Here is a 21,105-nt window from a genome sequence, read left to right as displayed (position 1 = left end):
TGCTGGTCTGGGTGCTGGCTAAGTGCCAGCTGAGCACCAGCTGAGTGCTGGTCTGAGTGCCTTGTGCTGACTGAGTGCTGGCCGGGTGCTGGACTGAGTGCCGGCTTAGTGCTGGACTGAGTGCTGGCTGAGTGCCGGCTGATTCCTAGTTGGTGTTATTGATGGCTCTCACTTCAAATCTGTGGCCGTGTCTTACAAATAAGTGTGAGGCTGGGTCCAAGTGTCTTGCAGAAAATCCCACACAAAGGGCTTGTCCTTGCCGTCACCATATGGTTTGGATGTGTAGCTTCGGTAATGGATAGGCTTATGGGACTTTTTCTTACCTGTGGATAAATGGTATCATTAAACTTTTATATGTTTTAAGTAGGGATTATTATATCCATAAATGTATGCCCTACTTCACAGAATCTTGTAGAATAATTACAACATGGAGGTTAATATAATTTGCTATCCCCTACTGTGCAAAGCCAATCTGTCTTCCCCGATAATCCTTTTCTCTAGAGTAAGTGACTGAAAGAGAATCATCTTTCAAGTCTAATGGATCCCAAGCAGGAAGTCTGTGCTCACACAGTTAAAAGGAGCAGCAGAAACAGGGCAAAGGCAAAATGTGGGCCACCGGCTTTCAACTTAAAGTGATGGAATTTCCAGAAGGGCGTCGTTTCTGTCTCGTGTGAGGGTCACTGACCAGCTGGAACGGAACTCCTTTTATTTGAAAGTCTCCCTGACCGTGTGCCTGGATCTCAGCCCTGCAGTCTTGACTGCGCTGCTTTGTTGGTCTTGAAATCAGTCGAGGGTTTTGCTCTCCAGCTGCTTGGCACAGTGAGGCCTGAAGGAGCTGCTGGTCTCAGGGCTGCCGGGACCACAGAGGCCCTCCCAGAAGGCTGTGCTTGCTGCTGTTGCCACTCTAAGCTGTCAGTGCCCATAACCAGCGTTGCCCCAGCCCCGGTGGTGTCTGGCCTATAGTGAATGCTCGATAAATGTTTGTTGAAAATGAGAGGAATTAAGTTTCTTGTTCTGAGAAATGGATTTATATTCAGAGGAACAAGGTTTGTGGAGTGAGGAGTTTAAAATGCTGTTTTCTCAGTGTTTCTATTGAATTCAGTCAAACCAGAGTTTTTCTAATAAGTGCAGTCGAAAATGTCGAGACTAATTATGATACATACATGTGGAACATCTCATCTCTCAAATACTTGGGACAAAAGCGTTTCAGACTTGAGAGGTTTTCACTACCAAGATGGCTCCATGGGTAAAGGCAGTTGCCGCTAAGCCTGACAACTTGAGTTCAATCCCTGGAGCCCACCGGGTGGAAGGGGAGATGGGACTGCCAGAAGTTGTCTTCTGATCGCCGCACATTCTATGGCATGCACACTCCCCCAGTGAATAAATAAATAAAAGACAAATTTTAAAAGTATTTAAGAGGGCTTTTGGGGGGAAGGGGAAATTTTAGAATGGCTGAATAGATTTTGTTGATTTGCGTGTCTCTAATTGATAAACTCTAAAAACGTTTGAATGTGCTGAAAAGACACTTTGATCCCAGATTTTAGATTTGGGGTTAGGGATGATCTGATCGCAATTTCTATTTCTTAAACTCAGAACTGTGGAGGCTTTTTTTTTTCCTCTTTGAAACCTGTATCATTTTTGGTAGCATTCACTGGGAGAAGGCTTAGGTTTTGTGGCAGGGATGCCAACTTCTGACAGCCCCAGTGAGGAGCCCTGAGCTTCGAGTAAGAGCTCAGGCCTTTTTCTGTTCTGAGCTGAAGGCATTCTTGAAGAGCAGCCACCGTGACAGTTGTCAGTCAGGTGGCTTCTGCCCAGAGGCTGGCTGAGCAGTGGCAGCATGGGCTGTGGCTGTTTAAGTATGAGCGCCGACAGGAAGCTACCATGGCAGCGTGAACTGTCAGCAGCCAGAAACGCTTTTGTATGTGTCTGTTGTCTGTCTTGCTGTCCGTGTCATCTGTCCGTGTTGCCACCGTGTCATCTGTCTTTCATGGAGAGAGTCTCCTACCGGAAGGGCCAGTTTCCATTCCCCCTTCTGTACCCAACCAGAGTGCCACCTTCTCTGGGAAGCAGTCCTGCTGGCCTTCCTGCATACCAGCTCCATCTGGAGTAATGTGCACAGCTTTCTCCCAGCACCGGGGCTGCGCTGGACTTACCTCTCATTTGCATCCATCACCTTGGTTTGGTTTATTTATATTTCTTCCACTAGACTGGGACCTGCGGATTTGTATGCTCACTTATTTGGTTTCTTTCTGCAGCATCTACTACAATGCCTGGCACTCTAAATGTCAAACGCAAATCTTCCTTTCTATTATCCTGTTCCATAGACCCAACCTCATGAACTTCCACCCTTTCTAGGGTTTTGACTCAGTTGATGCCTGTGTCTCCATCTTTGTCAACCCCCTCCTCTCTTTTATCCCAACACCTTTGCTATCTTTTGTGGATTGCTTTGGGTTTGGGCCAGTAAGTCAGAAATAGTTGTGGGTTTCTGGGTGGTGAGGAGTAACTCCAGGGAGCAGAAGGCACCCTGATGGTTCAAGGGGCTGGTGAGGAAAGGCTGGGACAGCTGCTTAGGAAGCAGCTGCCTACACACCTGCAGCGGGAGCCTGTGAATTGCGTCTGCCGTCTGCACATGTTCTCAGTTCAGTCCCGGGCTGCATCCTGAAGGAGAATGCGTTCAGTTCTTGGCAGAGCTTAATCTGAAGTCAGCTGAGAAGGTCTCTGGGAGGAGACAGTTTACAGACTTCACCCCTGGGGTGCAGGCCAGAAAATAGGAAGGTAAGGTGCACTCTAACGCTTGGTGTGCCAGTGTGTTCCTGACTTCCTCTGAGCCCTTCTCGGTGAACTACTACATGTGACATTGTAAAAATTGACTAACTGGGGCTATAGACACGACTCAGACAGACAACCAGGGCTATAGGCATGGCTCAGACTCCTGGGGCTATAGATACGGCTCAGACAGACAACTGTGGCTATAGACACGGCTCAGACTACTGGGGCTATAGACACAGCTCAGACTCCTGGGGCTATAGATACGGCTCAAACAGACAACTGGGGATACAGACATGGCTCAGCCTCCTGGGGCTATAGACACAGCTCAGACAGACAACCAGGGCTGTAGACACGGCTCAGACAGACAACCGGGGCTATAGACACAGCTCAGACAGACAACCGGGGCTATAGACACAGCTCAGACAGACAACCGGGGCTATAGACACGGCTCAGAAGTTAAAAACATTTGCTGCTTGTGCTGACCACCAGAGTTCATGCCCAGCACCCGAGAAGCTCCCAACTGTCAGTAACTCCAGTTTCACACATACTTGCCCCCCTCTCTCTCTCTCTCTCTCTCTCTCTCTCTCTCTCTCTCTCTCTCTCACACACACACACACATACACATACAAACACACAAGAACTAAAAAAATTTTAAAGTTGTTAATTATGGTTGTGGGATTTTGTTTTTGAGGCAGAGTCATGGTGTAGTCGGGCTGGAATTTATAATCTTCCAGCTTCGGCCTCCCAAGTGCAGAGATTACAGTCATGGGATGCTGTACCTGGCTACGTTATTGTTTAAATGAAGCTGTGCTCACGCCATCAGTTGGCTCTTTAATTTCATCAGGGTGAGGGAACCCTAGTCCACAGTCCTATCCCAATAGCTAGCGTGTTCTATAGTTATATTTTACATCTCCCCCAAAGACATTATTTCCCCTTAGGAATAAAAGAAAAATCTGTTTCAGTCTGGAAATTATAAACACATCACTTAGAAGTATATTAATACTTAATGTTTTAATTTATAATACATGAGCCATTAAAGAAACCCTCTAGAGGCTTAGTGGTCAAGAGAACTTGCTGTTCTTGCAGAGGACCTGAGTTTAGTTCCCAGCAACCATGTCAGACAGTTTACAATTCTAGTTCCAGGGGGATCTGATGCCCCCTTCTGCCTCTCTGGGCACTGTAGTCACATGTGTGCATACACACTTGGTGCACACACACACATACACACTCGGTGCACACATACACAATACACAAATTAAAAAATAAAGTAAATCTTAAAAATGCTCTGAACTCACATTGGATCACTTATAAATAGAGACTGACTAATTTCCTCTGTGTGTTAAGTGTCTCCGGGGCTTGTACTGAGTGCCCCGAGCTGGATACCGTTAGCCCGTCTCTCAGTTTCCTCGGCTGTGGAATGGCTCTGCCAGACCTTTCTTCACCACCGGTTGGAGGCATGTGTCAGTGCTCTGGAGACAACAAGCTCTACTGAAATATTAATTGTAGTGTTAATGGGTGTGGTTTGAGATCTGTATTTAGAATTTATTCTTTCACCATGCTGGCATATCAAGTTTTAATGACGGGGGTAAATCAGCCTCAAAGAGGTTTTCATCCCCGCTGTCTCTGCGCTCAAGAGGTCATTCTGTGAAAAAGAGTGCACCAACCGGGCCTGCCTACCTTGCCTGTGCTCCTCAGAAGGCCAAGGAGGCTCAGTTATCTCCCTAGATGCAATGGGTAAGCTGTAAGTCCCCTGTCAAAGCAAGCAGGCAGATACATGAAAACAAAGGCCCACCATGTGACTTGTGTGTGTTGGAGGGGTGCGTGTCCATGTCTGTCATAGTGCATGTAGAGGTCAGAGGTTACTATCAGGTGCCCTCGAGTACCTTAGTTTTGACTTAATTGATGTTATGTATGTGGGTATTTTAGTTGCATCTATGCACCACATGCATGCAATTCCCACAGAGGCCAGAAGAGGGCACCAGATCTCCTTGAGCTGGGGTAATGGACAGTTGTGAGCCACCATGGAGGTGCTGGGATTTGAACACAGGTCCTCTAGAAGAACAGCCAGTGCTCTAAACTGCTGAGTCACCTTTGCAGCCTCCACCTTAGTTTTAGAAACAAAACTCTTTTCACTGTTACTTGAACTCACTGATTCAGCAAGGCTGGCTAACCAGCAAGCACCGTAAATTAACCGTCTCTCCCTCCCTAGTGATGGGATTAGAGATGTATGCTGCCCTGTGTGACTTCTGTTTCATTCCCTCCCTCTCTCCTTCCCTCTCTCCCTCCCTCCCTCCCTCCCTACCTCCCTCCCTCCCTACCTCCCTCCCTCTTACTTTCTTTCTCCCACTCATAAGTGTTCTGTCTTCATATGTATCTTGTGTACAGTGAGTATTCCTGGCACCTGTGGAGACCAGTGGAAGGCATTGGATCCCCTAGAACTGGAGTTACAGAAAGTTGCTTCCTGCCATGTGGGTGCTGGGACTCAAACCTGGATCTTCTGGAAGGGCAGCCAGTGTTCTTAACTGCTGAGCCATCTCTCCAGCTCCCATGCCTGGCTTTTTAAATGTGGGTTCTAGGAGATTAAATTCAGGTTTTCATGCCAAGATGGTATGACCAGATCCAGTTAGCATATGTTATCTGAATCCTGCCTTCGTTGTCTTTACAGTTTCCCCCATCAGAGGTTGAGACAGAGAAACACAGCTTTCTGCTTTCTGAAACAGGATCCAGAAAGCATTAGGAGTGTAGGTAAACAGGTTTGTGTCTTAGTGATCGGTTCAGTGTTGATCACAAGCTCCTCGCCCTAAACAGTCATACTCCTCACTGGGGTGGGAGACCTGTGTTCATTGCTTGGAGGCATAGGATTCACTCCAGTCTTCTCAGGCAGATGACAGTTCAGAAGGCCAGTTTGATCGACTGTGACTTCAGGCATCCTTTAATGTGGACAGCATGGACCTCCCAACATCTTCACAGTAGACCAAAGGAAGAGCAAGGCACTACTTAGTCCCAGTGGTTCAGAGTCAAGAAACATGACAGTTAAGAAGCTGAGGCAGGGATCCCAACGATTGGGGCTCCACACATTTAATCCAACACCAGGGAGATGATGTGGGATTCCCCTCTGTATGGTGTGAACATCATTGGTTAATAAAGGATCTGCTTTGGGCCTATAGCTGATCTATATGGGAACAGAACTATGCAGGAAAAACTAAATGGAATGCTGGGAGAAAGGAGGTGGAGACAGAGAGAAGCCACATAGTCCCCTCCAGAGACAGATGCTGGGAACTTTTTCTGGTAAGCCACAACCACGTGGTGATACACAGATTAATGGAGATGGGTTAAATTAAGATGTAAGAGTTAGCCAATAAGAAGCTAGAGCTAATGGACTAAGCAGTGTTTTAAATAATACAGTTTCTGTGTGGTTATTTCAGGGCTGAGCGGCCGGGAACTAACTAGTGGCCCTATCACAATGGGGAGGTAGAGACAGAAGTGATATGACCGGGCAGTGTGAGGAATATAAGGTGGGAGGAGACAGGAGCTCGTTGCAGTCTGAGGATGCAGTCTGATGACAGGATTGCCCTTTGGTCTGAGGATTTGGTGGAGGTAAAAGGTCTCTCTAGTGGCTGGTTGCACCGCTTTTCTGATCTCTCAGCTTTTACTCCCTAATATTTGACTCAGAGTTTTTATTATGAAGACGAATTAGAATTTGTGCTACATCTGGTACCCAACTTTTGTGGTAGGAATTCATGAAAAAGTTACTTGCCTGTGACTTTACAACCACCGACATAGGCTGTAGCTACCCGCAGCAGCCCGAGTCACCGCCCTGCTGGTTAGGTTTTTCTTTCTTCTCCCCCTGGAGGGCTTTCCTGCAGATGGAGCTGTAGGCCTGCTTTTCATCCTGCCCAGCTCCCACATGGCTAGCTTTACACCCGAAATAACAACACACAAATTGTATTCATTTAAACACTGCCTAGCCCATTATATCTAGCCTCTTCTTGGCTAACTCTCAAATCTTGACTAACCGATTTCTAATAATCTGTGTAGCACCACGAGGTGGTGGCTTACGGGGAAAGATTCAACATTTCTGACCTGGCGGCAGGCTCCATTGCATCTGACCCAGAGAGGAGAGGCATGGTGATTGCCTCACTTCCCTTCTTCCCAGCATTCTGTGATGTTTACTCCGGCTACCTAATTTTCTATCCTATCAAATGGCTAAGGCAGTTTCTTTATTAGCCAATGAAATCAACAGATAGACATATGACCTTCCCACATCACTTTCCCTGGGCTTCCTTCTCAGGCTGCTACCAAACTAGGTAGCTGCCTTGAAATCTGGTCAGGCTTTTACTGTTCTGTGTGGCAGCTATAAGCCTCACATCTTTGTCAACATCGGTGGCAAATTTGGTGAGAAGATTGGGAATTCTTAAAGGGAGAAATCAGTTATGAGAGAATTTTTTCTTATGTTAAAAAATGGGAAACAATTATTATAGAGGAAGTTAGGTCTCTATGATTATATAATGCATGACTTAAATATGGAACAATCAAATGAAGGGATAATCAGCTTAACCCAGATTGACATACTGTTAATTATCATTTTGATAATCCTTGTTGTCCTTTGATAATTCTTGGTTTGTTGCTTAAAAAGTTGTTTGGTATGAATGCCAAAATAGCCTTAGAGAAATTTAATAAAACATATCATAGAGATAGTCAAATCCAAGCATAGGAATTTAATGGTGAACCCATTTCAGAGTTGTATTATAAGGTTAGAGAGGAATAACCTAAGGATTTCAAACAACCAACCTCAATATATTTAGTAGCCTTATAGGAATTGCCCAATGATTGATATCCCCCAGACTCTGTAAGAACTAAATGGACTCCCGTGGCAATGTTAGATTTAAGGAGACCCAAGGAAGTCTCCTATGGCATGCATTCACCTTTTGTGAAGTAAATATAAAAAAAAAGAAACTGAGGCAAGGCAGTTCATGTAGATTAGCAGCTGAGTGGTGTGTGGGAGGCTTTGTTCGGGGCTCACAGAGGGCTGTTGTACAGGAGGGTGCCCTTCTGCAGTCTGTGCTCAGGGCAGACTGTGGGACAGGGTGCTTGCAGGGGGAGAGTGAAAGGTACCACAGCAGGGTTGGGCTCAGAAGACAGCGCTAACCCATTCTTCCTCCCCTTCCACTGTGTGGCTCTGGACTGTCAAACACATCCCATTTAGTGTTGGGTAATGAACATTGCAGGTAGCTAGTGTCATCAATGGGCCCTCCTACTGCAGTGCAGAGGGTTCGAGGGTATCCATCATTTGGGCTTTATTCTAGAGAGAGCTCAGGTTTGCAGGCAACTGTGCTTAAGAAAACTTTCTGGGCCCGGTCCCAGAGCTGCTGAATGGGACACTGGAGGTGTGGCCCCAGCTTCTGCTGCTGCTGCCACTGCTGCTGCTGCAGGACCACACTTCAAGTACCAAGGGTAGCTACATCTTCACAGTGCTTGGAATGTAAATTGTCAGGTCTACCATTGCTGTAAACATGTTTTATTCATAGGCTTGTTTTGTCTCTTTTTAAACAGGTATTTTGATGTTGGACTACACAATTTCTTGATCAGGTAAGCCAGTACCTTTTGTTTTAGCTCTGACTGAATAGTGTATTTACTATGGATGGATGCAAATGGGAAAAACCTTAGCAAATGAGTTAGTAGTTGAATTATTTGCCAGGAAAACATTGCTAACACTATGTGTTTGTTCATTACAATCTCACATAAATAATCACTCAGCGCTGTTTCTATCAGAAGTGAGAGTTAACTGTCTTTGTTTGCTTTCTGTTGCTGTGATAAAACACTGGCCAAAAGCAACTTGGGAAGGAAAGGGTTTATATAAGCTTGCAATCCCACTGTCGAAGGAAGCTAAGGCAGGAACCAAAGCAGAGAACATGGAGGAGCACAGCTTACTGGCTTGCTTCTTCTGGCTTCTTCATTTTGCTTTCTTATACAGTCCAGGCTGATCTGTGTGGGATGGTCCTGCCAATTATGGGCTCAGTACTCCTATGGCAATCTGCAGTCAGGAAGATGTCCGATAGACATGCCCAAGGCTGATATGTTTTGATGAGTCTTCTCAAGGGTATCAAGTTGACAACCAGAATTAGCCATTACATTTACCAAGGTCTTACTTCCATCTACGAGGCCACTGGAAAGATAAATAGAGAAAATGAGCTTTATTGACTTGTTTTAGATGTTCATTTGACCAATTATCTCCATTGAATTTAATATTTTAAATCTAAACCTATCATTTGTTTTACAGTCATGGAGATATGACCTAGTGCATACTTGAGATTCTAGACAGCAATATATAACTTAAGTTTATTGATGATTTTACTAGAGCTGTATTAAGGAACATATTAATTTCACATAGCTATGAAATTAAACAAATTAAGTGGAAATAAATATATCAGAAATATTGGCTGTGCTTATAAAAGGTATATGATTGTGAAAATCAACCCTGTGTGGTTACAGAGAGGGCTCAGTGGCTTAGGACACTTGTCGCCCTTGCAGAGTTCTGGGCTTGGTTCCCAGCACCCACCTGGGGGCTGACAAGCATCTGTAGCTCCAGTTCCAGGGGATCTAATGCCCTCCTCTGGTTTCTGTGGGTCCAGGCACACACATGGTATACATACATATAGGCATGTAGGCAACATATACATATAAAACAATGAATTTTTTAAAAATCAGTTTTTCTGTGTTTTCTAACTTTTTCATAGTAATCATCGTTCTTCTAATAATGTTAAAAATAGCTGAAATGCCTCTCAAAAGTATGTGAGAGACTAACAGTTGCTGAAGGAACCACTGCAGATGGAAGGCTATGAGGACACCAGCCATCAGTGGGAGAGTTTTGCTTTCTGTTAATTGATTCTGAAAGTTTGTTAAACTCTAGTCATTGTGGCTTTTGTGTATGTCATGTGGTGGTTCAGCTTGCCACAAGACATGACCCTTCCCCTACTGCTAAGCAGCTGATGGAAAAAAAATGTCACTTGTAGTGAACCTCCATGCTGTGCTCATAGAGCAGTGTCCAGCAGTGGTTAAGCCTTCTTTGTCCTCTTTCCCAAGGCCTCCTCAGAGCCTGCATATAGAAATCTCTAAGTCTGTCCTACATTCAGAAATGTGGAATGTCTTGATTTTCTCCAAGATAGTAAACACAGATGATTGTGTGTGATCCCGAGACACAGCACAGGTCGTAACAGTGTAGCAGGAAGTATAATGAACCAGAGAGGCACAGAAGATGTGGGCAGGAGAATTCCAAATCTAAGTGGGTTATAAGAAGCTGTCTGGGAAGACATCCGGGTCTCGCAACTCCTCACCTTCCGTCTGTACATGGAACCCAGGGTCTTGCTAGGTAACACTCACGGCTGACCTATGCCTCCAGCTCAGTGTGGAGTTCAACTTCATGTTTTGTTACTTTGTACTCTCACGGAACTGTTGCTACAAGGCCTTGTGGTAGACACAAGCTGATACTTATTTTCTCTAGTGACTTTCTTCAGGGCAGGGGTCAAGTCCTAATCATTTATCAATATTTACATTGAGAAACTTGTTTGGGATGAACCTTCAGCAAGCGTTTGTGGTGGGGGTGAATTGATGAAGAGTGAGAGGGGAGGGGTTCTGTTAGACTGGGAGAGTCTGCTTCTGTAGACAGTGAGTGCCATTGGTCTCCTACAAGGATGTGTCTGGATGCTATCATTTGGGAAAAAAGAAAAGAAAAGAAAAAAAAACCAGACATTTGGCTGCAAGATAGTTTGAGTTTATCCTTGTCTGATTTGGGCTTGACTGAGGAATGGTCTGCCCTTGGGGGCTCACTCTCATATCCTTATCCAGATTCCAGGTATGTGGGGTGTGGAGGAGAGAGAGGCGAGGCTGTGCTCTAGCTGGTGCTGGGTCCCTGACTGGAGCCTTTTTAAAAGTCTGTAGCTAGTTACTTTGATCAGTGTGTGGAACAAGTGGGACTTGGGGAGGGAGTTTTCTCTCTGCCCTGTGACTCCTGGGGGTTTACCTTCCCCCTTATTCCAAGGCAGCCAGAGCAACTAACACGTGTTGCTATGGTTGGGGAATGAGTGGCATCTCCCCTTCCTGTCAGTACCCCAGTCACTGTGAGCAGGTGTTTTCATCCTCCACTACAGGATGGCAGCCCCAAAGGGCCTCTTCCAGGCTCCCCTTCCCAGCCGGGGAGTAGGGAGATGATATAACTGGTTGCTTGGAGCGGACTGGGCTTCTTCTCAGGAGTTCCAGGACGGGCTGCTGCTGGTTTCCAAGCTTTCTTTCTCCTAGTTTGGGAGGTTAAGCATGAAAAACCACAGGTGTTTAAGGTTGGACGCACTGGTAAGAGCTGCTTCAGTGGCCCAGGATGCTAAAACCAGACTGCAGAGGGTGCAGAGGAACAGCAGTGGCACCTCTCAAGTTTTGCGCTGAGAGGAAAGAGAACAGTTGGTGCAGAGGGCTGACTGCATGGCTTTTACTATTTTTTTCAATGAGAAAATGGTGTTTAGCCAGAGGAGGATCCAAAGCACCTTTTAGACATAGAGAAAGCTGCAGTGACCTCTCGCAGTGGTCAGTGGTCCTGCAGTGGAAGCTGCAGTGTCTCTCAGTGGTCAGTGGCCCTGCAATGAAAGCTACAGTGTCCTCTTGTGGTGGTCAGTGACCTTCAGTGAAAGCTGCAGTGTCCTCTTGCAGTGGTCAGTGGCCCTGCCGTACACCAGAGAGGGGTGGTATTTTTCTGTAGATCCAGCTTCAAAGGAAATCTCATGGGCCTAGAAAAGAGAGAGCTTATACTTGAGGATTCTTTTCAAGGGGAAATTCTTGTAAAGAGGGTGTGTAAAAGGGATTGGCACCACCACTGTTTGTTTTTGTTCATAGAACCATTTCCTGGCTCCAGCAAGCTCCTGAGGTGTTCTCTGGGTTGTCAGGTTCTCTCAGATGCTCAGGGCTGGCATAAAAGAAAGTGCAGCCTGTCCGATTAGTCAGCTGTGGCTTTGACGTGGATGGTGGTAATGTTGTCTTCTCTGGAGTGATGTAAGTTTCCCCAGAGCCCATTCTGTGATCTTAGCTGAAGGACAAGCTTCCTTGTCAATGCAAGTATAGCACAGGGCTCAGACAGGAAGGGGCAGTCACACAGAAAACATGAGTATCTTTATCTAGGTGTTTTATGACGACTGCAGGAAAGCAGTGGGCTCTGTCCTTTTTCATCTTACAAAAATCAAAGGGAAGACTTTCAGGAGGCAGGAGCAGCCATCACCAGAGAACCCCAGAAGGCACTGGCTGGACTTTTTCATGCGCCACTGCAAAAGAAAATGGGAAAATGACCAGCTTGGCAAAAAATATTATAGACAAATATGCCTTTGTCTCATTGAAGACACTAGACTGGCATGTTTAAATTTAGTTTAGTCTGGCTTTGGCAAGAAAGTAAGAAAGATTTATATTTAAAACAATTTTTAGCCTTGCAGTTTTGTCTTATATAGAATTATAGATAGACCCCTCTCCTGCTTCCCATTTTCTTTTAAGGATCTTGTCATGTTGCCTGGGCTGGCCGTGAGTCCCTGGATGAAAGCAATCCTCCTATTTAGGGTGGGGCCCGAGTAACTGGGACTACAGATGTGTATCTGTGCTGGATTATGGCCCTGCCCCTTCAAGGCAAGTGATACACAGTAACCATGACCACTCATCATCATCGTCGCTGTCAACTTGATGGGATTTGGAGTCATTCAGGAGACATCTCTGGGCATCTAGGGGAGTCTTTCTGAGGAGGATCCATCCACACTGAATGTGGGTGAGGTCAGTCCTGGGCTTGGGCTCTGGGCTAAATATAAGGAAAAAGGTGAAAGCAAGTGAGCTCCAATACCCGTTTGTTTCTGCTTCCAAACTGGGTGTGGTGTGCCCAGCTGCCTCACAGTCCTGCTACCAAAACGTCCCTGCCAGGATGGACGGTGCATTTAAACCATAAGCCGAAATAAATCTTTCTTTCTTTATTGTCTTTTGTCATGGCTATGAAAATTAACAAGCACAGAGATATGATGCTGAGGAGAGGGGCCATTGCTGTGGTCAGCCTGGTCACGTGGTCCTTAGATCTTTGGAATTGGCTTGTGGCAGGGCTGTAGAAGCATTTGGAGTTATGGGCTAGAGAAGACCTAGAACTTGGTATGCAGAGGTTAATGGGTCATTCCAATGGAGTTTGGAAGGGCAGACTACCAGGAGAAATGCAGACCGATGGCCACTAAAGTTCTGTTCTGACAAAGTCTGGCTGAGTTCTGCCTACATCTTGAGAAACCAAGTGAACTTAATTTCAAGAGTAGTAAACTAAATTGTTTAGTGTAGGAAATGTCAAGATGTGACGCTCAAACTGGGGGAGAGTCTTCGCTCAGAGATATATGAAGCCTGTGATGACATTCAAAGCAGAAAGACTTGAGGAATGGGCAGTAGGTGAGGGATGTGAGTGGATTTCAGGTTGCCATCTAGGGAGGTGCAGACACAGTGTCTGTAACTGCTAGAAACCTCACGTTTTCAGCGAGACCATAGGAAGGTGTCTTAAACGCAAGCTCCAGCCTGGTGCCCAGTGTGTAAACCAGCAAAAGGCAGATCCTGTGTTGCGGCTTGAATGTGAAGTGTCCTCTGTCGGCCCATGTGATTGAACACTTGGTCCAGATTGGTGGTGCTGTTTAGGAAGCCTTTAGGAGGTGAGATAGGTCACCAGGGTAGGGGCTTGAGACTCTTGCCTGATTCTTGGCTTCCCAGATGCGGATGCAATGTGGCCGATGACTTCCTATTCCTGCCACCATGCCTTTCCTGCCTGCTGCCATGCCTTCTTTGACATGGTGGACTGTGCCCCTCTGGAACTCTGAGCACAAATAAACACTTTCTCAGTTAAGTTTCTTTTTAGGATATTTTAATCACAGAAACATGGAGGAAAGAATGCTTGAATTGAGAGTTTTTTGAAAGGGAGTCCCTACTCGAAAACAACGGCCTTAGAAAGTGTTTCCCGAGTTCATCCACCAAGGTGCACCAGGCTAAGCATCTGTACCAGGAACTGGCAGCAGACCCGGGCAGTGCTGTCCCCATGGTACTGACTCAGAAGACTTGCAAAATTCAGGACTGAGAAGGCACAGAGACTTTTTGCCAAGGGTCTAAAAAGTCAGTGCTGAAGCCTGGCAGTATCCAATAGGGTTCAAGCCTCTGTGTAGTATTCCTGAGAGGCCGTCATGAGAAACTGTGGAGGTGAAGCCCAAGGCGTGATGAAGACACCAAGTTGTTGTAAATGCCAAGATGATGGGACGTCTCCCAAGGAAGCTACAGGCACAGAGGAGAGGTGGCTCAAGAGCGTTGTGTTACAGCACCAAAATCAAAGTGCCGGGTCTAGCCAGCCGGTGCTGGACTCAAATGATGTCATCAAATCTGAGGTGCTGGAAAGGGGTTACAGTGTTGACTATTTGCTGTTGAGTTTTGTCCTCACTCTGGTCTGGTTTTCCTTGCCAATTTTCCATTTCTCCCTTTGGAAATGGGAATGCACTCTGTGGCACTGTGTACTGGACTTATATAATTTACTTTTTTTTTTATTATATAAGGGCTCATAGTTAGGATTCTGTCTTGAGTTGCAAAAGAGACTTTGACCCTTTGGATTTTGAAAATGTTAGAAGTGCTAAGGTTTGGGGGATTATTAAAGATGAAATAAGTATGTTTCATTATCGGCAGCCACAAACCTTGGAGGACCAGGAGTGGAATGCAACAGTTGAAGGTGACATGGGGTATTCAGCTGACAAGGGATGGACTTGAGAGTTGTCATTGGAAATGTGATTGGGTGTAATCATCTTGGAGGCTTGCCTCTTGGTGGAGAGATAGATTTAACCCTGAAGTGGGTGGCACTGTCTTAGGGTGTGGTTTGGGCTGAAGAAAAAGGAGAAATGAGGTAAGCACCTACATTCACCTCTTACTGGTTCTGATGGCTAATGCCATGTGGCCAGCGGCCTCCATATTCCCAACACCACGCCATACTGCTGTAATGGGTCCACCTTCCAAGTGTGAGATTAAATAAACCCTTCCTGACTTCCGTGGCCATTTGTCAGGTGCATTGCCATAGTAACTGATTAACAACATTCCATCCCCCTTCTTTGATCTTTTCATGGGGACACAGAGTATCGCCATCCTCTGAAGAAGACCTGGCCACCTTCCTAGTCAGCAATTTCAATTTCACCTTTTTTTTTCTGATTTTTTTATTGTTTACATGCTTATAAATATAAAATCATTAAAAGCCGTCCTTTCTTATTTTTAAATATCATGTTTATTTAAACTTCTTAATCCATTTCAAGTTTTGTTTTGAGTAGGCATCTTTTCTTTCCCTCAATAGTGAATAGTTTTTAACCAAAATTTCCACATTTCCCTGGAACACCATGCTTAGCACATCCAAGCCATTGCTTGACATCTTGTTAGGACTTTCAAAAGTACGAAGTGAAAGTCTGCCTTGAGCTGGACTTAGGGGCGTGGGAAAAGCTGTGAGCCTCCAGGATGGCTCTGAAGCTTTTGAGAAGGCTTGTGAAGCTGATATGACCCTTAGGGAACAATTCCTGCAGAGGCTAGTGTGGGCTTGTCAGCTTGCCATGACCCCTGAATCACCTGAGAAGAGGTCGCCATTGAGGAACTGTCTAGGTTAGGGTGGCTTGTGAGTGTGGGGCAGGGGCAGTGGGGTAGGATTGGGGATGGGATCCAGGTTGGGTCAGGGTCATGGTTTGGGAACAGGGTCAGGTCAAGGGTTTGTGACTGGGATGGGGTGGGGGTGTTGGCAGGGGTGGGGATGGGATCCAGGTTGAGTCAGGGTTGTGGTTCGGGGACAGAGTCAGGAATGAGGTCAGGTCAAGGGTTTGTGGCTGGGATTGGGGTGGGGGTTAGGGTCAGGGGGATAGGGGTAGGGATGGGATCCAGGTCGGGTCAGGGTTGGGGTTGAAGGTCATGGACAGGGTTGGGAATGGGGTCAGGTTGAGGGTTGGGGGCTGTGGCTGGAACAGTGGTGTGGGCAGGATCCAGGCCAGGTCAGGGTTGGGATGGAGGCAGGGGTAGGGGTGAGGCTAGGATGGGGTGGGGGTGGGTGTGGGATCTAGGTCGGGTCAGGGTTGGGGGTTGCGATTGGAAATTGGGGATAGGGTTGGGAATGGAGTCAGGTGGAGGTTAGGGTATGGGGCTGGGATGGGGGCAAGGGATGGGGGTGAGCACAGAGACAAGGTGGGGGCTGGGCAAGAGAGGGGAGCTGACTTAACTGTTAATTGATGTAGGAAGACTCAGTCCATTGAGGGCAGCGCCACTCTGGAGGTGAGCAAGCATGGCTGTTCTTGGCTGTGGGTGTGATGTGACTAACTGCCTTGTGAGTTCCTGCCTTCATTTCCCCTCCATGAAGGACTCTGAGCTGGAATTGTAAGCCAAGAAAGCCCCTCCCTCTTCTGTGTTGTTTTGGTCAGGATGTTTATCACAACTAACAAAACTAGAGATGTTCATCTTCTATGTGGACAGATTCTGCTTATAGCATGGTGTTTAGTGCAGATTCAATCCCATACAAGTGCAGACATTTATATGAAAACACACTTCACCTTTCCGGAATATGATTTGTTAAGGTGGAGGGAAGGTAGACCAGAGATGGCTGTTTACTTCTCATTCTATCTTTTTTTTTTTTTTTTTGCCCCAGCCTTTCCACTGTGCATGGGTGTCTTAAATTACTGAAGGGACAAGGGCTGTTTAACCAAGCAATGCAGCATCGCCTGCCTCTGGATTTCCATCGCTGACGCTGCGTGCCTTACTGGTTCATGTTTTTAGTTCTTAAGCTTAAGACTAGGACTCAAAAAACAAACTGGGGCTTGAACTCCTCAGAGTTACGGTGATGTCTGAGGCTTGCTTTGTCACGAGAGCCTCAAAGTGGTGCCATAAACATTGGTCTTGCTACTTTGTCCAGGCTGGCCTTGAGACCCTGGGCTCAAGTGATCCTCTTGACCTACTGAGTAGCTGGGACTACAGGTGTATGCCACTGTGCCCAGTTAACAGTTCTGCCCCTTTTAAGGTAGAGAGTGTCAGTTACAAAGGGAACTGCTGTAGTTTGTTGTGTTCATGGTGTTGATGAAGATGTCTGCTTGCCATAATTGCAAGCTTGTTTGGAATTGTGTGATGTCCAGAATGTCTGGAAGAGGCTCCCTTGCATGTTTAAGAAGTCAGGTGGTCAAGTAAAGGACTCCCTGAGAAGAAGGGAAACAGCCACCAGTGAGCTAGATTTTGCCCATATTCAGAGGTCCCTTGAGACTCCTTTGGGTTCTCAACTGGAAACTGAGAGGGAGGTTAAGCGGAAAGGTGGGAATTCATCCCTGGGGTAAGATCCGGGGGTAATGAGAGGTGAAAGCCATGCATATATTTTTGTAAACACACACTGAAGGGGAAGCCCCAGCCAATCACCTTGTTTGGAGGGCGGGTACCCTTAGGCCAATATTTACCTATATATCTGGCGGGTGTGCTCCCCGCCTGCTCTCTTGGTTCTGGCGCTTGGTTCCTGTTCCTGCTCCGCAACTAGGCTCCTTTCCTGACGGTTGGTGCTTTGTGAGTTTTAACCCCCAAATGCCCCTTTAAATACTAACTGGTGTGGGATTGTTTTGTGCATCATCACACAGAGGTGAAAGCCATGCATATATGTTCTAAACACACAGAGATAAAAGCTATTGCGCGCACACACACACACACACATTCTTTTTCTTTCTTTCTTTTTTTGGTTTTTGGAAATAGGGTTTCTCTATGTAGCTTTGGAGTCTGTCCTGGAACTAGATCTTGTAGAACAGGCTGACCTTGAACTCACAAGAGATCCGCCTGCCTCTGCTGGGACTAAAGGTGTGTGCCACTACTGCCTGGCCTCATATGTATTTCTTTTTTTTTTTTTTTTTTTTTTTTGAGACAGAGTTTCTCTGTGGTTTTGGAGCCTATCCTGGAACTAGCTCTTGTAGACCAGGCTGGTCTCGAACTCACAGAGATCCGCCTGTCTCTGCCTCCCGAGTGCTGGGATTAAAGGCGTGCGCCACCACCGCCTGGCCCTCATATGTATTTCTAAACACACATGGATGTGACAACTCAGAGGGAAAGCACTCGCTTAGTTACTGTAGATTTAATTTCCCTTTTACTTTGCAAATGTAGCACCTTCTTTTTTAAGTGTTAGTAAATGTTTTTAAATAATGGTGTAGAACATGGTCTTATTAAAACATCATTTATATCTTTGAAACCCTCTGGGTCAGTGTGGAACACAGGCAAAGGGGACAAGCAGTATGGGTGTGCATGGGCCATGTGCAAACACTACACCATTTTATATAAGGGGCTAGAGCATTGCCTGCTTGTGGCATTTGGTGGGGGCAGTCCTGCATCTCACTGAGAACACTGGGGGCAGGGTGTTTGCAAATCCGTCAAACCCTGTGCCCGGAAGCTGTGGGACTTGCAAGGACTGGTTTTGTCTTTACCTGCAGAAGCAGAGTCACTGGTGTAAGTGTGTCTATCCTGTCCAGCTTCAACCCATCTCTAGATGTCCCCTCCATGCAGCCTCTCTCCAGGCCCTGTGGGCACTGATTACAAAACTTTCTGACCACAGAGTCCCCCAGCACACCTTAGACCCTACGCTCTGCTCCTGCAGAGCTGGGGGGAGCAGCAGTCTGTGCAAATGCCTGGGTGACTTTTGTGCTCAGGGATGTGTGGAATCTGTACTTTTAAAATATAGGTGTGCTTGTGTGCACACGTGTGTGTGTGTGTACGTGTCACATATCCTCCTAGACAGTGATCGAGGTTTCATTTATCTGTGTATTCCCCATCCCCCACAGTGCCCAACAGCTACAAGTCCCTCAAAACTGTTTGAATCAATTTTAGTTTTAAGAACTATAAAAGTGTTAAGTAATCATTTGCTTTCTGTTTACTTTATTTGTATAACCATGTGAGGTGCTGAGACAAGACAGGCAGTGGCCCATCTTAGTTCCATTCCACACAGCAAACACTCAGCAATAGGGTGATTCAGGGGCTGTCACTGAGTACATGCTGCGTGGGTCAATATGGAGAAATGAATTAGACTCGCAGAAGCAGACAGTGGACAGTGGTTGCCAGGGCTGGCCGAAGCCAGAGCTACATGGTTCCAGCCAGCAGGTAGAATGCTCAGTACCACAAGATGAATGAGTTCTAGAGATCTGCTTTGCAACCAAAGGACCTTTTAGTCAACAGCCATTTGCTTTAAGCTTGGGAGTCTGTTGAGAGGGTAGATTTCACGTGAAGTCTTTTTACACCAATAAAAACTTGAAAGTAGGGAATCTATAATAGCAAGCAAGCAAGCAAGCACTGTAACTGCATGATGTGTTGGAGGGCACAGGTCTGAGCACTGGCTTTTTCAGGATGGCAGTGAGGCCTCTTTGGGGCAGTGGGTAGCTCTAGGTTGTGAGATGGGCAAGGAGGACATAAAACCAGGAAGTGGTCTGAACTCAACTGCTCCAGGCAAAGGGAAGGTCACCCCACACTCGAGGAAATGAAGGGAACCCTGGGGCTGCAGGATAGGGGAACATGGAGTTTGCACTGACCAGGGAGAAGAAAGTGTGGCCAGAGTGATAAGGCTTAGGGAACTACTTTAAATGCCACATTTAGTCTGGTGGGGCATGCCTGTGATCCCAACATTCTTAAGGCTGAGGCAGGGGGATCATAAGTTTAAGGTTGGCCTGGTCTATGTGGGGGAGATCTGTCTCAAAACAACTAGGAACACAAGATGTCAGAGGAGCTATGGAGGTGGAGGGTGTTCAAGTAGGAAGGGGCCTGATTGGCATCCATTTTTCAGAAGTCAGTCTGACAGACTTTGTGAGAAGGTCTGTGTTCTTCCTGGGAGCTGGAGCTGGGGTGTCTAGCTTGTGCCTGCCCCTTAAAGGGGCAGCAGCGACCCTGAAGCTACTCAGGTTAGGCAGGAATAACCCAAAACTACTGTCTGGCTCAATGCCATGTGTACTTGTGTTGGAGTCACTTGACATAATGACACTCAGGAGAGGCAGTTCATGGACAGTGGACCACGTTAGCACGCTGTAGGGCATGGGCAGCTGGGCTTGGGGACACACACACACACACACAGACTTTCTCCTCATAGCAAGTAACCCTGTCTCCAGACCTCTTAGCAAGCCCGAGTTTCAGTTCCTTCTGATCCGTCTCTTCTTCTTGGCCTCTGTTGACGGCTCAGGTAGTCATCCTCTCACTTTGGATGTCAGCCATGCTGGGGTGTCTAGAGACCTGGATGCATGGGCCTGGTTTCCTCCCTGAGCTGCCAGAAGCCTATTTCCCTCTGGCTTGCCCTCAATCTTTGCCTGGTGTCTTGTGTCTTCTCTCATTTTTTTTTCAGGAGCGGAGTCCCTTCCCAACTTCCATCACAGTTAGTGCCAGAGACTGTAGGCATACCGTCCCAAGAGCTGCTTCCAAATTACCACATAGAAGCTTAATTTAATTGAGATGCTTGGCCAATAGCTCAGGCTTATTACTAACTAAATTAGCTCTTGCATTTCAGGTTAACCCATATTCCCTGCTTACACCCTGCCACGTGGTGGTACCTTTATTAGTATGCACGTTCATCTCCTGCTCCCTCTGCCTCTGGCTGGCTGGTAAATCCTGACTCCGGCCTTCCTCATGCCATCATTCTCAGTTAGGCTTTCCCACCTAACTTTATTCTGTTCAGCTATTAGTCAGTCAGCTTGTTTAGTAAGCCAATCACAGTACATATATTCACACAGGGTACAGAAGGATTATTCCAAGCAAGGGACTGCCTTTTTGGTTCCAGGCTCAGGCACTCTAAATGTCCTGAAATGCTTTTCATCCCTTTGTTGGATGGAAGGATCTTGATTGTGAACCCCATGTCAGTAATTTGGGTTCCTAGATGATTTTGTGGCCTGATGCTCACTCCTCCTCTGCCACTGTTGCTTTTGAGGAAAGCATTGCTGGAGTTTTGCTTTGGTTCTCTCTTTAGGCCTGTACTGTATTTGGATTTGTAATTAGAAAATATAAATTAAAAATAGCACAAACCAAAAGAAACATTTTACATTCTGGGAGTCAACATCCTTTGTTGAGCCCATATCCAATTCTACAAGTAGCCATTGCTGAAGATAAAATGTATCTGCTAATAAGTTAAAAATAGCCCCCGCTATGTTAATAGAAGTATCTGCAATACCAAGGTGCTTTTTGTGTGAAAGCGTGAGTGGGGGGATTCTCTTAACAAGTAGGGCTGTCAGTGGGGCCCCGAGCCAGTGCAGATGACTTGTTTGTTGGTTGATGCCACCTTTGTCACCTTCTCTTAATTGTCTTGCTGTG

The 21,105-nt window shown here is 46.4% G+C and overlaps 1 protein-coding gene across 1 annotated transcript in view; it reads left to right on the top strand.

Annotated features, from left to right (window-relative positions):
• The window catches only part of Hhat (hedgehog acyltransferase), a 233,252-nt gene that overhangs the window by 92,707 nt on the left and 119,440 nt on the right, over positions 1-21,105 (top strand). Inside the window, exon 9 of the mRNA XM_057770209.1 lies at positions 8,323-8,358. Coding sequence (XP_057626192.1) covers positions 8,323-8,358 — 36 coding nt within the window. The remainder of the gene's footprint in view (positions 1-8,322; positions 8,359-21,105) is intronic.

The sequence above is a fragment of the Chionomys nivalis genome, chromosome 5, assembly GCF_950005125.1.
Source record: "Chionomys nivalis chromosome 5, mChiNiv1.1, whole genome shotgun sequence".
Lineage (NCBI taxonomy): Eukaryota > Metazoa > Chordata > Mammalia > Rodentia > Cricetidae > Chionomys > Chionomys nivalis.
The sequence above is the reverse complement of the archived record's forward strand: the minus strand, read 5'-3'. Positions and strand labels throughout refer to the sequence as shown.